Source organism: Lissotriton vulgaris, chromosome 2_1 (assembly GCF_964263255.1).
Source record: "Lissotriton vulgaris chromosome 2_1, aLisVul1.2, whole genome shotgun sequence".
In the NCBI taxonomy this organism is placed as follows: domain Eukaryota; kingdom Metazoa; phylum Chordata; class Amphibia; order Caudata; family Salamandridae; genus Lissotriton; species Lissotriton vulgaris.
This window is the reverse complement of record NC_141687.1, coordinates 662,284,806-662,300,881: the sequence shown is the minus strand read 5'-3', so window position 1 is coordinate 662,300,881 and position 16,076 is coordinate 662,284,806. Positions and strand designations below refer to the sequence as shown.

Here is a 16,076-nt window from a genome sequence, read left to right as displayed (position 1 = left end):
GGAATAACTAAAGATCCTTGGGTACTAAACAAAGATAAATGGTTTCATGATACAGTTTGTGGGGTTACCAAAGTAGGGAAAAGACTCAAGAGAGTGCAATTTAATAGAAGAACAAAAGTCGATAGTGGATTCCAAAATAGATTCCATGTTACAAAAGGTGCAATACCGTGTGTAGAGGAAAATGTCAAAAGTAATGTGAACACTAATTTTTTGTAGAAAAGAAACACAAAGAAATGAGGCCAGTTATAAATCTAAAGGAATTAAACAAATTCCTAGTTTACAGACATTTCAAGATGGCAGGAATCCATCTGTTGAGAGACATGTTCTTAAGGAAGGACTAGTTAGTGAAGTTGGACCTAAAGGATGTTTATTTTACAATTCCAATGGAAGATCAAAGTCAGATGTACTTGCAGATCAGATAGAGGAAACTGTTGTTTCAGTTTCAATGCCAAACTTTACATAATGATAATGTGTCAGGATTAGAGGAATGGAGAAGTCAATTATGTTGGTTAGGAGCCTGTTGGAACATTTTGGATTCTTGTTAAAACAAAGAAAAGTTCATTGTATCCCTTGTCACTAAATATGACGTTTTTGGATTCCTAGATAAACAGTATTGTTACAGTTACCAGAGAAAAAAGTGAGGATGATCACAAAAGTTGCATGTTTTAAAGAAGAACATGTTGACATTGAGAGACTTAGCTTGGATGATAGGGCTTTTATCTTCTATTCAGGTTAATCTTTTCCAGACCCTTGCATTTTTGTGCATTGCAGAGAGTAAACAGAGAAGCTCGGAGACAAAGTCAGTGGTACAGTGACAGAATAGTGCTTAATCAGTAAGCAAAGGAGGAATTGAATTGGTGGTTGAACAATATGGAGGCATGGAATGGTCAACCATTCTTGGATGTGTGCCAGATTTTGTTTTGGAAACGGATGCCAGTTTGAAAGGCGCGATCAGAAAAGGAGAGGATACAACATATCAATTACTTAGAGTTGACAGCTGGATTATACGGTTTGAGAAGCTTCAAGGAGGTGTTGAATGGTCAGATAGTGTTGATAAGGCATATATAAATCAATTAAAAGGTAGTGAACCCAGGGGTTTGTCACTTCATCCAGGAAAACGATCTACTTGATCACTCTCAGTTTGGTTTTCAATATGAGCACAGTACTGAAATGGCGTTAATTAAGGACACACAGAGGAGATCAGGAATGTGATGGACAGAGGGGGCATGGCCGCCCTTGTTCTCATTCTGTCGGCTGCGTTTGACACTGTGGATCACAATCTTCTTCAGCAGTGGCTAGAAATGCTGGGGGTCAAGGGTACGGCACTGGCCCTGCGTTCCTCCTTTCTGAAGGAAAGGAGACAAACAGTGGTTTGGACAAGTATAAATCAGATCCCTTCGTCGTTCCGCAGGGCTAATTACTTAATCCATCTCTTTTTAACATGTATGTATCTGAACTTGCCCCTCTTATCCGAGAGTTCAGTTTCAGTCTCACGTCTTACGCTGATTGAGGTTCTGTGATTCTGAACCCGTTCAATAAAGGTAGTTGTATCGTGACGATTTTGGTATGAGCGGACCGCAAATTACGAATGCGGTATGTACGAATGTTTTCGTGATAAATCGATCAATGGGAACACTACGCATTCAGGGATTCTGTTCGAACCTTCGGGTTCCATTTTGTGTTTGGCAGCCATTTTGGGGTTGCCCTCACATAGGCTGATGACTGTGGCCGAACGAGTCTTTTGGACACGTACACCTTAGCTTGAGTTTGTGATGGCTTCTGTTTGACCTGAGTGAACTGACTCTTGCCTGAAGCTGACCTTGTTGAGTCAGTTCCTTGTTAGGCAGCTGGTCAGATAGAGATCAAAGAGCAGGACATTGCTGAGTTTATGGTACATGTACACACCCTTCTATCTTGCTTCTCATCTGTTTATGTTCCTTCCTTTTTATGGCTTAATTATGGTTTGGGTTGAGGTCCTTTTTAGTATGGGTTGGTCCGGCCTGTTCAAGCAAGAATGTTGGATTTTGTCTTGTCATTTCTGGTGGGCTGGACAACCGAATGTGGGTTTGTCGTTATGCGATACGTTTGAAAGGTCACCATGTGATTGGTCCGTTTGTAAATAATTGATGCTAGTCAGGAATGTGATTTTTAGCATAAAAGATGATGTCTCGAAATACTAAATTGAGCAGTCTCCTGAGAACATACACCGTGTTGTACTTCTAGGACCTCTGTTCCTGGTTGCAGCCAATAAACTTGGTCTTTGACGTCACCGAGGAGTATCCCGTGTCTCTGTATTCTAAGACAGGTGAACCCGAAGACATCGGGCATTTCCCCTGGCGCCGCTGGGTTCTAAAACCTGGTTCTTCAGTTGGCGCCCAACGCGGGGCGACTTCAGCGGTATCGGTCCAAGCCTGAAGATCGCGAGGAGCTTCGTGTGAAAATTCTGGAGGAAGGCCTGCCACTTCATCGACCCCTGTATGTCGTCGTGGTCCGAAAGTCTTTGCTGCGAGGTTCCCCGCTTTCCGAAAGCTACGAAGGACTGCTGCCCTGACTGCCGCCCTGTCTTGGAGCCATTAGACGATTTGTAAAGCGAGACGATAGACTGGTCTTCTGGCGACGCCATCGACATTTCAGTTAAGTATGAGTGGAGCGTCTCCCAGTCCTTAGTTTTGTTTTGGTATCCCCTTGGGATTTTTTGATTTGAGACCTGCAGGCCTCAAAGCCGAGGGGCTCGTGTATTCGCGAGACTATCGTTTTTGATATTCCTTTGACGTTTGAAGCTAGACTAGTGAGCGAAGATGCCTGGTCTTAGCAGACTTGGAAAGATATTTTGTTGTGGTTGTAATAGGGATTCCCGATTGGAGGATTTGTGTCTGGTTCCTCCGATTGGAACTCCGAACTATGAGCTCTATTTAAAACATGGCGTTGGCCCCATCACATATAATGAAGTATGGATTAGGTATACCAGGAAAGACGGTGTCCTACAGTGGCGCCGATATGGTAGCTTTGAAACAGAGATTTTAGACAATCTCGAAGTTGAACTGTTCAAGAAGAAAGCCCGGCCGGCAATGTTTGACTCTTTCCGCTTGTGGCGAAAGGAAGCCAAACAGAAAGAAATTAAGTTAGCGAAGCGAAATAAGAGAGAAAAAGGTATGTCAATGGTGCAAGCTGCTATACAGTTTAGGGACAATGAGGAAGAACAAGAAAGCGAACAGTTGCTTAGGCAACGTAAATTGGCGGTAGACAAGTGCTATCCAGCTCTGCCACTTCAACAGCAGGAAGAAAAGATCTTGTGAAAGATCCTTTAATGTCGCACCTATTGAGTTCGCCACCCCCTTATGTGCAGAGTGCTACAGCACCTCCGCCACCTGTAGTTGTGCAACCTCCGGTTGCTTTGCCACCTGTTATTCCTCAACAGCCAGCTCCTCTTCCGTTGGCTTCTATTCCTTTGGCGCAGCCTCCTCAAGGGCCGCCGCCTTTTCTACCTCCTTCGTCTGCTACTCCTACGCCTGTATTGCCTGCTCCTTCTGCTACTGTTCCGACTTTGGTTTCCTCTCATTCTGCTTTGTCTCCTGTTCTTTTGTCAACTTCTCCTTCTGTTCGACAGAGAATGACCGATACTGTTGCTGGTCTCTTTTCTCCTCTTTTGGGTCATTGGGTATGTCTCCTGTTGCAGAGCGCAAGCAGTTGCGTAGCCAATTGCCTGGTCCCGATGAGTGGACAGTGTTGGATCACTTAGCGCGTAAATGGGTTACTTATCCTTTGCACTATAATCTTGAGTGTGTTATGGATGTTTTCCGTCAATGGGGAGCACCGACACAGAGATATGTTTTTGATATGATGTGTTCTTTCCTTCTTGAAGAATGGGAAGATGGTGAGTTAGGACAAGCTCCGCCTGAGTTGTTCCGTATACGGTCTGAGTTTGCGAAGGGAACTTTGGTGGGTATTGAGGGTGAGAAAGCAGTTGCGACGTTGTTGTCGTTTAGGAGTGAATCTCCTTCTCAGCGACTGTTTGAGCCTGATTCTTCAGTTAGGAGAAAGGCGCAACAATACCCGATGTGAGAGGTTCCCCCGGTTTGGAGACCGGGTGATGCAAATGCTGTTCCACCTGTTCAGCCACATTTTCAGCGTGTTTGGGTACATGTTCCATGGAAGCGTGCTGAAGTTTTAGCCCTTAAGCAGACTTTGCCTGATCCACGTAAAAATCCTGCAGAGTACTATAAGGAATTATCTCAGACTGCAGATTCATGTACCATGAATTTGGCTGATATAGACATGTTGTTTGGAAATGTAGTTCCACAGCCTTTATGGGGATTGATTCGTCATACGGATCATGCACAGGAATTGGGTGATACATGGAATAATATTAGGGCAGCAGATGCTAGACAAGTTGGTGGTGCTAAACCAGAGGATATAGTTGCTGACCTCCCTGGTAGGATTATTGATTATATGAAGACTTTGATGCCTGCTATGCGTGTCAATTAGGACAAATTGTCTGCGTGCAAGCAGAAGAAAGACGAAAGTGCGTCTGACTTTTTCACTAGGTTCGAAGAGACGTTTATCGACCATAGTGGTCAGGATATGAGTACAGAAGGTGGTCAACGGTTGTTCGTTGACAAGTTTGTGCATAATTTGCTTCCCGAATTGTGCAATAAGTTGAAGGATTCTGAGAGTGCTTGGGCTGTCTCGTCGTCAGCGAAGATTTTGGCTACTGCCCAGTACTGCGAGAATAGAGATAAGGATGAGAAAGAGAAAGCGGATAGGAAGACTAAGGAATTGAAGACAAAAGTTCTTCTACAGCAAGCTTATCCGCCTCGTAATATTCAGGGCGATTATCAGCAACCTCAGCAATATCAGAGAAACTCGCAAAGGTTCGAGTCTTCTCAACAGCGTTTTCCCGTAGGTCCTAATCAGTGTGCGTATTGCAAAGGAGAGGGTCGTTTCAAGAGTAGTTGTCCGGTTCTGTTACAGCGCACGAATGGTGCTTCTGGTGTGAGAGGTCGAGGTGTTCAGCAAGCTCCTAGAAGCTGAGGTGAGGATATGGATGGTAATGATTGCTAGGACAGCCATAGACAAAGAGAGGGAGTTGTTTCAGTTCCAGTAGATCAGAGTGGACCTTATGTTGAAGTGATTGCATCAGGTGTGTCAGAGCCTTTTCTGTTGGATACTGGTGCTGCGAAGGAGTTCTATTATGCACTCTAAACTCCCTGGCGCACCTTTGTCTGGCTTAACAAATGTTTCAGTAGGTTTTTCTGGCGCCCTGGTTACTAATCCGATTTCTAGTCCGTTGTCTATTTCTGTTGGACCTTGTGAATTTGAAGCACCCCTTATTCTGACGACAGGTTGTGGTGAGAACTTGTTGGGTTTGGACTTGTTGAAGAGATTGCATGCGACGCTATATTGTTCTCCTTTGGGAGTACACCTTACATTGGGTAAGAGAGTGATCTCTCCGATGTATTTATCTAAAGATCGACTTCCAGTAGAATTGTCTTCTCTTCCTGATTCTCTTTGGGCTACTGGTCCTAATGATGTGGGTCTCCTGGAGATTCCACCATATGTTGTGACATTGAAAGCGAATGCTAGATTCCGCAATATCGGATTTCTAGTGATGGTGAAAGAGCACTTTTAGCGATCATTTACGATCTGATTGAGAAAAATGTGCTTGAAGAAACTAGAGGTAATGTGTGCAATAGTCCGGTTTGGCCTGTTCTGAAAAGAACTGATTCTTCGCAACCTCCTGTATATAGGTTTGTGATTGATCTTCGCGAGGTGAATAAGATTGTAGTTCCGCAATTCCCTGTTGTGCCTGATATCACCGCTTTACTGACTTTGATTCCGGCTTCATCCACGTGGTTTTCAGTGATTGACTTGAAGAATGCTTTCTTCAGCATCCCGATTGCCGTGGAGAGTAGGGATATTTTTGGCTTCTCTTTAGGAGGTCGAAGTTTCCGGTTTAAGCGCGCTCCTCAAGGCTATTGTGAGGTCCATCGATCTATGGTCAGGCTTTGAAAAAACAACTTGATTTGCTTGTTTTACCTGATGGTGCTGCTCTTATCCAGTATGTTGACGATCTGTTAGTTGGTGCTGACAATGAAGAGATTTGTAGAGAGGCTACTTTGTCGTTGCTACGTCATTTGTCTCTTTTGAAGTTGCAATATTGTCCACAAGAAGTTACCTACTTAGGTCACCTCTTATCGAAGGAGGGAAGGAAACTGACCCTGGAAAGAATTCAAGCTATTGCGAAAATGAGTGTGCCTACGACACAGAGAGAAGTATGTGCTTTTCTGGGTATTACGTCGTATTGTAGACAGTGGATCCCTAATTTTTCATTGCTTGCGAAACCTTTGATAGCTCTTACTGTTAAGGATACTCCTAATCCTATTCCTTGGACTGACGAATGTCAGAAGAGCTTTTCAGAATTACGCAATGCGTTGTGTTCGGCTCCTGTGTTGGGTACTCCCGACTACAATAAGCCTTTTATATTGTATGTCCACGAGAGAGAGGGATGTGCATTGTTAGTTTTGACTCAGCAGTTCGGCGATAAGTAACGTCCATGTGCTTATTTTTCGTCGACTTTGGATTCGGTAGCTAGAGCGTTGCCGAGTTGGTTGAGAGCTACAGCAGCAGCGGCTGTTTCGATTCGACAGTCTGCTGGTTTGGTGATAGACAATACATTGATTGTGATGGTTCCACATGCAGTGGATACCTTGTTGAATCGCACCAAGACACAGCACTTAACTAGTGCTCGGTTGTCGGGTTACGAATTGACACTCTTAGCGAGTCATGTGCATATAAAGAGATGCAACACGTTGAATCCAGCTACGTTGTTGCCGATTTCAGTTGAGACAGATGTTATTGAACAGCATGATTGCTTCCTTAGGACAGAGGAAGAAACGAAAGGGAGGATAGACCTTAGGGACACTCCTCTTGCAGAGTGTGATGGTACCTTATGGGTTGATGGTTCGTGCTTTAAGCTTCCGAATGGTAATACGACTGCGGCATATGCTGTTACGACTTTGCATACGATTGTTGAAGCTGCACGTATCCCACATAACTCAGCGCAAGCAGCAGAGTTGATTGCATTGACAAGAGCGTGTGTGTTGTCGAAAGGAAAACGAGTGACTGTGTACACCGATAGCCAGTACGCGTTTGGTGTGGCTCATAGTTTTGGACGTTTGTGGAAAGAACGTGGGTTCCTGACTTCGCATGGAACTAAGATTCAGCATGGTCAGTTGGTTAATGAACTTCTTGAATCTCTTACTTTGCCGTTGCGATTGTGAAATGCAGTGCGCATAAGAAAGTTACCGATGATGTTGGTTGTGGTAATGCGTTTGCAGATGAAGTTGCGAAAGAAACTGCGAGAGATGTGATGAGTCGAATGTATGTTGCGGGTCCGGCGAGATGGGTTCCGGATAGAAGTATGTGTGAAGATACGATTGAGAGTGTGAAATCCATCCAAGCTGAAGCTACAGAGAAAGAGTTGAATGAATGGAGAGAAAGCAAGGGTAATTCAGATTCGAATGGTTGTTGGATTGAATTGTCAGAGCATCAGAGATGGTTGTTACCCGATGCGTATGTACTTCCAGTGGTTACAATGGCTCATGGAATGGCTCATATCAGTGTGAAAGCGATTTGCAAGTTGTTAGCTCCAGTATGCAAGAATACCGGTATTCCTAAGTGTGCAGAGAATTTGGTTAAGAACTGTATGGTGTGTTTGATGTACAATCCTGGTAAGGGAACTCCAACTCCAGCTGGTCATTTTGCTCCTGCAATGTATCCGTTGGAGGCTTTGCCGCTAGATTTCATCCACATGGAGAGATGCAACAACCTGAAATATGTGTTAGTGGTTGTTTGCTCTTTTTCGAGATGGGTGGAAGCCTACCCTTTGAAAGATAACACTGCCTTGTCCACAGCGAAAGCCCTTATCAAAGAATTTTTCCCTAGGTTTGGTTTGCCGAGAATGGTCTGGAGTGACAATGGGAGTGAATTTGTGGGTCAAGTGATGAAGAGAGTGCGTGATGGGTTAGGAATAAGGCAAAAGTTTCACGCTGCAAATCAACCCTAATCAGCTGGACTAGTTGAATGCTACAATGGCACCCTTAAGCTTAAACTAGCCAAGATTCAGGCGAGCTCTGGTTTACAATGGCCAGACGCCTTGCCATTAGCCCTTTTGTCCACAAGAATGACTGTGCATTCACGAATGGGACTTAGTCCTTATGAGGCAGTGTTTGGTCGCCCGGAAAATATTTGGGGAGTGCCGCGGCCGACAAAATTTATATTATATATATTATATATATTATTTATATAAAATTATATTAGTATTGGCTGAAAACAGAAAGCTAACAGACATATAACAAAGGCTTTTGGTTGAATGTAGGAATTAAATAAAGGTTACATTATCAGCAAAGCAATATTTATGCAAAGCGGAGAGTTTATCAGTCTCTCGTTTGGAGTTCAAGTATTTACAAAGTAAGTTTCTGCAACCTATGCTTCCACATGGAAACCTGTAAAGTCTTGTTGAGGCCTGTGCTCAAGGAGGGTGGGAGTATGTACTTTGGACAGTGGAGTGTGTAGTTGTTTTTTACATTACAAGTTTATATTTTAGGCTCAAAAAGATTAAGTGATTTGCCTGGCACTACACAATTTGATGCCAAACCTGGAAGGATATCTAAGGTCCCTGGCTTCCATGGTCAGTAATTTACCCATTAGACCACAACTCATGCACGTATCTATCCTACTCCTAAAATTGCAAAGTACTTCTGTTGACCTGGAATGGTGCTTAATGAACATGTCTCCATTTACCATAAATTGGTGAGTGACTGGTTATCTCACTTTGAGAATGCACACCCAGAGATTCCTGTCACTGTGTAGATTAGGGTAACGTTTAGGTCATGAAGAATTCATATGATAATTTTTGCCTATGACAAGGTGAGAAAATGTTTGACCAATTAAACCAATAATCCACAAAGCTATATAGGACCGTTATATCCTGTGGTAGTGATCACCATTTTAACTAGGCTAGTGAACTCAGTCATTAAATTCTTGTTTTGGGGCATCACTACGCCTATTTTAACACACATTTGTCTTACACTCATCTTAAAAATGTACACTATTAGCCTATAACCCCTCACTTCATCAAATAGCTGTTCTAAAAAGAATCTGTGGCAAAATGTCCCCTTGTGGGTGCCCATCGGGCATTGCAGCATCAGCCCGACGAGGAGCTAGTCCAGTGATGAAGCATGACACCCATTCAGGTGCGCAGGGCTATTGGAGCATATTCCTCCCTTTAAAAAAACATCCTGGACAGTCCTTTCTTTTTATTTTCCACTAGGACCTACATACCTTTTTTTAAACTCTAGATGTGATAAGCAGCTCGTATGCTGGACCTATAATGCTCCTGGTCCCCAACTTTTGATATGGTTACGCCACTTGAAGCCATGGGCCACTCTGATCAGCCATGTGAAGGGGCACTGATGGTTTCTAAATGTGGCCCAGATTCAAGCTACTTTTATAAGTGTGCCTGGGCGGGATATCTAGGTAGTATAGTCACTGCTCTGATGGAGGGCTGAGAACAACCGAGCAGGCCCTTAAGACGAGAGCGGCATGTGTTGAATGACAGCCTTGGTCTGTGGGACAGAATAAATATCTGTATCAAACACGGGATGATTTTAGTTTACCTTGGTCTGTGTTCAGTTTCGTTTCGAGATTCTAAGGTGGGGGTGTTCTGGAAGACACTACCTTACGTCGCCCCCCCTGCTCCCGAATAATTTAGCAATACAAACAGCAGCCGTTATTGTCTGACCGTGGGATTTAATGCACACACATTTGAAATTCCAGTCCGACCAGTTAGTGTTGTTGGCTGGAAAGCTTCCTTGTGGCATTCAAATTCGATTAACAAGACATTACAAAAAACAAAAACAAAATAATGCAAGTACAGCTTGTCCTTCCTGTATATCAGGTATTCAAATACAGTACCCCGTCCTGGTTCCTGCAGTTTCCAGACAGACCAGAAAACACCACTGGTCCCATGTAGCGGTCTCGGAAGATACTACTATCTAGCCTTCACCGGTCTAATACCAGGTGTAGGCGGCACCTTCCTAACTGATTATTATTTTAATTACGAACTTGGTTTCATCAATCACAATAAAACCCCTAATTAATATATCACATCGCCTTATAAAAGCAAAGTAGGTTTCAAATGTCAGAGCTGTTGGTACCCAAAAACTTCCCAAACCTAGTTTGGAAAGCCCTTTTCCTAAAGAAAGTGCATGGGACAAATTCGTAAGTATGTAGTACTCGCCATATTCCACAGACTCAACCCTTATGAAGTAAAGATAACTTATTGCATGGGTCAATCACTCAGTCTTACAGCATTACAGTTATCTATGTAAAAGGCGATACTGTACACAACAGTATACCTCCCACCCTCAAACATTTAAAAGGCAGAGTCGAACTGCCGGGACTGGAACCAGTTGCTGTCAACTTAAAACTTCTCTTGGGGACGTTTATTAACACAGTGAACTACATAATTGGCAGACCACAGTAACTCTTAGAAACATGTCTGCTTTCTGGAGAGATGAAAGCCCTTTCCTTCAAAAGTGATGTAGGCAGTCAAGCAGCGGTTCCTTCAGGTTAGAAATCTGTAAGCGGTTTGTGACAATCAGTCAGTTAAATTGGTTGAGAAAGGATGTCATGTTAGTGCACAACATATGTGAGAAATCCTAATTTAAAACTTTCTTCAACTGCTCAAATTCAGGAGAGCATACCAGCCCACAATTTACCCAGATGCATTTTCGTAAATGCAGTGCATGATAATTCTCATTTTAGTTAGAAGCATTTAGCATTCATCATTGTTGGTGCAACTAGTGTTGTTAAACTCTCTTGACAAGTGTCTCAGGATGTTGGAAGTGACGCTTTCTGCAGGGTCATCCCCAAATATTTTTCCTTCACCCTCCTATTTTCTGAACCCATTTTTGTTGACTCATAGGACTATGCGCACTTTACCACAGTAAACCAATGCTAAAGTGCTTGTGGTCTCTACTTTGAACATGGTGAAAATGGCTTACAACAAATTGGCACATTTAATTTACTTGCAAGTCCCAGAAACTGGATACTACATGTACCCAGGGCCTGTAAGTTAAATGCTATTAGTGGGCCTGCAGCACTGAATTTGCCACACATTTAAGTAGCCTTTTAAACTTGTCTCAGGCCTACCATGGCAGCCTGTATGTGCCGTTTGAAAAGGTTATTTCAACCTTGAAAGATAAACGTCTTGCTAGGCCCTAACCTCACTTTTTCACCCCTAGAGTAGGACCAACCTAGCCCAGAAGGCAGAGTTTGATGTACTTAAAAAGTGATGTCCTGGTAGTGAAAAACTCCTAAATTTGTTTTTCACTACTGTGAGGCCTACCTCTCCATTAGGGTAACATTGGGTTCACTTTTTCCATTTAATAAGTTGTAACTTTCAATTGGGAGCTGATAGGAATGTCAAGTTTAGGGTCTGAAGAATTGTAATTCCAAATCCTCTTAAATGGTAAAGTCAGATGTTAAGTCACAATTCTGAAAATGCCACTTTTAGAAAGTTGTCTTTTTTCTGCCTGCAGCAGTTCAGCCTGTTCCTGGGTCATATTAATGGGCGTAGTTGGCAGTTGAACCTTGCCTATTCTTCCCAGACAGCCACGCAATAAAAGGTAGTAGGTGTGCCTGGATGGGTCATCATCTGGCACGACAGGGACGCAGAGCTGGGAAAAGCACCACTTAAATTGAATGGGATATGCCCTGCCTTCACACAAAGGACTTGTTGCCACAGCATTGTTCATGTATCCAGCTTGGAGCCAGGGAAATTCAAGGACTTCAAATGGAATTCACTAGAAACATTTCCTACTTCAAACTGAGCACCAGGTATAAATAATGGATTCTCAGACCAAACTATTCAGTGTACCACTGGACTCTAAAAGACTCAAGAGGACTGCAGTGATGCTCTGCAAGAATGACTGCTACTCTGCTGCCTGTGTGACAAGAGCTGGAACTGCATCTTGAAACCAGGACCAACACATTCACTCCAAGGGCTAGTTGACTGGCTGCTTAATCAGAGCTTCAAGGACAGAAAAGGCTCCAACCATCTAGAAATAAGCACCTTGGCTCTGCCTGCTATGAGTCCGGCCCCCCTCTAAGTGGTTCCACCCCAGCCCTAGACCCTTGGAAGTGGGCCAGAAGGTCCATTGACACCCCAGCTGTGAGCAGAACCGAAGTATCCCCTTACAGCTGCATCAGAACTGCTGCTGCGTGACGCATCTCCAATGCAGAACGTCACCACAACAGCTTCTTCGGAACTGCTGCTGTGAGATGCATCATCGAAGCGGAGTCTCGCAATCCTCCACAAAACAGGATTTAAGGTACTTTGTTAAGTGGTCCTATATGTGTCCCTGTATCTGTGGCCCACTCTCTATTATGGTTGGCCTGAACTTGTGACTTTGTCCCAGTCCGGCATGACCAGATAACCACAGTTCGGGCTTGGAGCTTCTAAGCCCAAAAAAAAACAGCCGACACGTGTTTCACCCGGTTGCCAGTTAGCCATGTGTGGGCTGTTTTTTCTTGAGTGATTTCACATTTGGAACTAGTTATTAAAAAGGACAACACTGTGTCAACATGAAAATATGAGTTTTGGAAATTATTACTCTCACAACATCTAATAAGAAGGCACAGACCTCCACCCACAACTCAAGTTATTGTATTCTCAATGGCTCTTGGGTGCAGCCATTTGAAAGGCGCGCCCCACTATCAATATTGGGCCCTGACCACAGTAGCGTGTAACCTGCATAAATACACATTGCCTCTAATATAAGCCGGACTGATTTTTCCCAAGCTACCAGAGGGTTAAGCACAGGTTAATTTGGAGTTTGCTTGTGTTTCACCCTGACAGAGATTGTGGTTGCTGCTTAAGTAGGGTTTCACCCCCTCAACCAGTAGCCCAATTTCCAACACAGGATATTTATCCTTTTTCGGTAGAGGGTAACAAGTTAAATGTGAAGGTGCTGGCAATGCTGCTCACAGTCTTTTCAGCTTTCTATACGACTTCCAGAGGGCAGGTTCATCCCAACTAACTTGTCAGCCCAATAGCTCAAAGGAGCTACTCACACCAGCTGCACCAACAGTGGAGAAACAAGTGATTGTTATCAAGTACTGCATTTACCACAAATGCAAATTGTGTGCTCTTCTTATACCAGGCAGTGTGCTACCCCCCTTGTTTTGGTTGACTCCTTGCCAACGGAGATTGGACTGCAGCATGAATGATAGGCACTGGCACATGAGGATTCTTATCAACACATTGTCAAATGTGATGCACATGTTTGGTGCTGTACCAGCCAGTTTGGACACCTGCATTTAAAGGGACAATTTAGAGTCTAAGAAAATGTCAACATTTCAAACAGCTGAAGAATAATCAGGTCAGGAGCCCATCTCATCAGGTTAGTGTAAGCAGTATCATTATTTCGGTTGTGAGGATTTCTTAGCCCAACTGTGTGTCATCGGCGCATCATGTAGACTTTCAGCCCCTTTTGATTTAAATGCCGGGCTACAGGACGCAGAAAGATGTTAACAAACATTAGGGAAAGAATAGATCTTTGTGGGACACCGCAGTTAAGGACTCTGGGTTTACACTTAAAAGGAGGGTGGATAACCATTTGTTGCTCGTCGGGAAGGTACGAGAACACCCATTTAAGTTCGGTACCGGAGATAACCAAGTCCATGAGCCTGGTGTAATGTTCAGTGTGATCGGGACACTTTTGCTTCCACCTACTATTCAGTGGCCGTTATCCACTGGTGGGCTTTTGCAGTCTAGGAACTACGGTCTTCGGTTTGCAAGCACTGCGTCCAGGTATGAGACGTTCAGTTAAAAAACCATGAAAGGGGTGATTGGCACATAGGCTTCATTCCGAGTGGTACATAGCAAGAGGTGATCAGGTTGCAGACGTTGCTGCCATGCTGCGCTCCCCGTCCTGATCTACAAAAAGCAGTGCATTGGCTGGAAGGAGACGGGGCCTACACCACGGAGACTTAATACATACACTGTGAGCTAATGATGGGCGGGCGCCGCCCTCACACCATGCCTACATGAGGCGATGGGTGGGCACCGCACTGACACCATGCCTACTTGAGGTAAGTTCCTAGGCCTTCCCTCTTTGCCTCGCCTCTCTGTCGTGTCCTCTGCCACGTTATCATCTTACTGCGTGATGCTCCTTGCTGGCCGAGCCCACCACGAAGAAAAGCTAAAAATACCCACCTCCGAACTCCCAGGTCAACTCACAAGACCAACCGAAAGGCAGCACCACCAAACGGCTACGACTGTGATATTTGTATCCATTTGTTCAAATTTTTTGAAGAGCATGACAAGGACCCCTGGACACATTTTGTAAAAGGCATGCCACTCTACGAGCACACTGCAAAAGTAATTCCATCTTCAGGTCAGAGGTGACCCGTACACCGGTGGAGCTGTCATGTTAGGGGGGTCACCTTCAAAGAACACGACTCTGGACTTTTTTTTTTAGCTATCACCTGTGGTGCTGCTTTTTGTTTGAATAATAAACTCGGGTCAGCAAGCCCCAGCACGGACTCTAGTTAGCTAAAAAAACACAGCGGTGGGTGGATGGGTAGTGGCAGCTGTGACCCGAGCTGAAATGCTGCCAGGCCGGTGCCAGCCTGCGTCCTGTTCACCAAGGAAACCATACTCGCCGCGCACAGGAAGAACTTCATGCTCAGGGTGGCAGGCAGTGGCGTAACGCAAAGTAATGGGGCTCCCCTGCAGAATGCGATGAGGGGTCCCGCGAGCCTTACATATCTCACTGTTTTTCATTGGCCATGGTTTGAAAGGTGGCCCCCCGCCCCCCAAGCGCTGCAGGGGCTTTTGTTACACCCTTGGTGACAAGATTGCCCCATGTCACTGAGATTCCTCCTTTCCAGTACTGGGTTCTCATTTAAAAAATCCTCGTAGAATCGGATTAGCAGTTGTGGTCGGGTTCGGCTGAGCCCACTGGACTAACAGAACTGAAAATGCTTTGTAGGAACAGAACCTAGAACTGGAAAAGTTGTGTTCTGGTGACATGGAGTCACCCTTGCTGGTACCTCCGGCTACAGTTTTAGACATCACATGAGTGTAAAGCAGACAGCTACTCCCCCATGCTATCACATATATATCGGGCTGAGTGGGGGTTAATATATGTTAATATATGTATCTAAAGCGGGACTGTCCACACAAGGAGCGTCCTTACCCTAGTTTATCCTTGCTCTCCTCCGGAGTTAACTGGTCGAAGCTCTTGGCTTCCTCCCTGCCCAGGAACGCTTCGTTGTCATACTGGAAGCTCTGGTTGTCATCGATCAGCAGGTCGCTGAGCTCCAGCTCCGGGCGCATCCTGTCCTTGCGGTAGGTGGGCTTACTCAGCACCCCTCCGGCACAGAGCAGCATCACCAGCAGGCACCGGACCCCCATCTCTCTGAACCCACCCCGCTCAGGACCAGAAACGGCGGCGTTGAAAAATCCAAATCAGAGAAAGTCGGGCGCGTGTGGCAATCTCAGCCGGGTCCGCGCCTCGCACAGTGCAGGTGCTGCCCTCCTGCTGCCCGCGTCTGTACCCAAGCCTCAGACTGGCATCAGTTCATTGGCAGCTACTCTCCACCACCGGACCTGAGGGTGTGTAGAAGTTCACCAAAGTTTCTGCTTACTGTCTGCACGAAGCAATCCTGAGGCAGTTAACAGATCGGTGAAAGGAGAGGGTTCGGCTGTAAGAAGGCTTCGGATTGGCCAAGCATGAGGGGCTGGGTCGCCACGTTGCAGCAGAGTGGTGCTCGCTGAGAAAGCAGCCCGCACTACGGACTGAACATGAGATTATGGTGTTGTGTTTCTAGCAGGGAGAGGAGCGTCCGGGGTCGTGTGACATCGTGTAGCCCCTGTTTTTTATGATGGGAGATAGACACGAACCTGCCACAAGATGCCAGGTGTGCTACACCAAGTGCAAATTCAGTGTCACTTCCCAATATATGCAGAGCAAATGTCTTCTCGAACTATGAATGACAATGTAGGA

The 16,076-nt window shown here is 44.9% G+C and overlaps 1 protein-coding gene across 1 annotated transcript in view; it reads right to left on the bottom strand.

The window, feature by feature from the left end:
• Nucleotides 1-15,724, bottom strand: part of RCN1 (reticulocalbin 1) — a 165,017-nt gene extending 149,293 nt beyond the window's left edge. Inside the window, exon 1 of the mRNA XM_086955841.1 lies at nt 15,267-15,724. Coding sequence (XP_086811967.1) covers nt 15,267-15,484 — 218 coding nt within the window. The 5' untranslated portion in view covers nt 15,485-15,724. The remainder of the gene's footprint in view (nt 1-15,266) is intronic.
• Between the last annotated feature and the right edge of the window lie 352 nt (nt 15,725-16,076).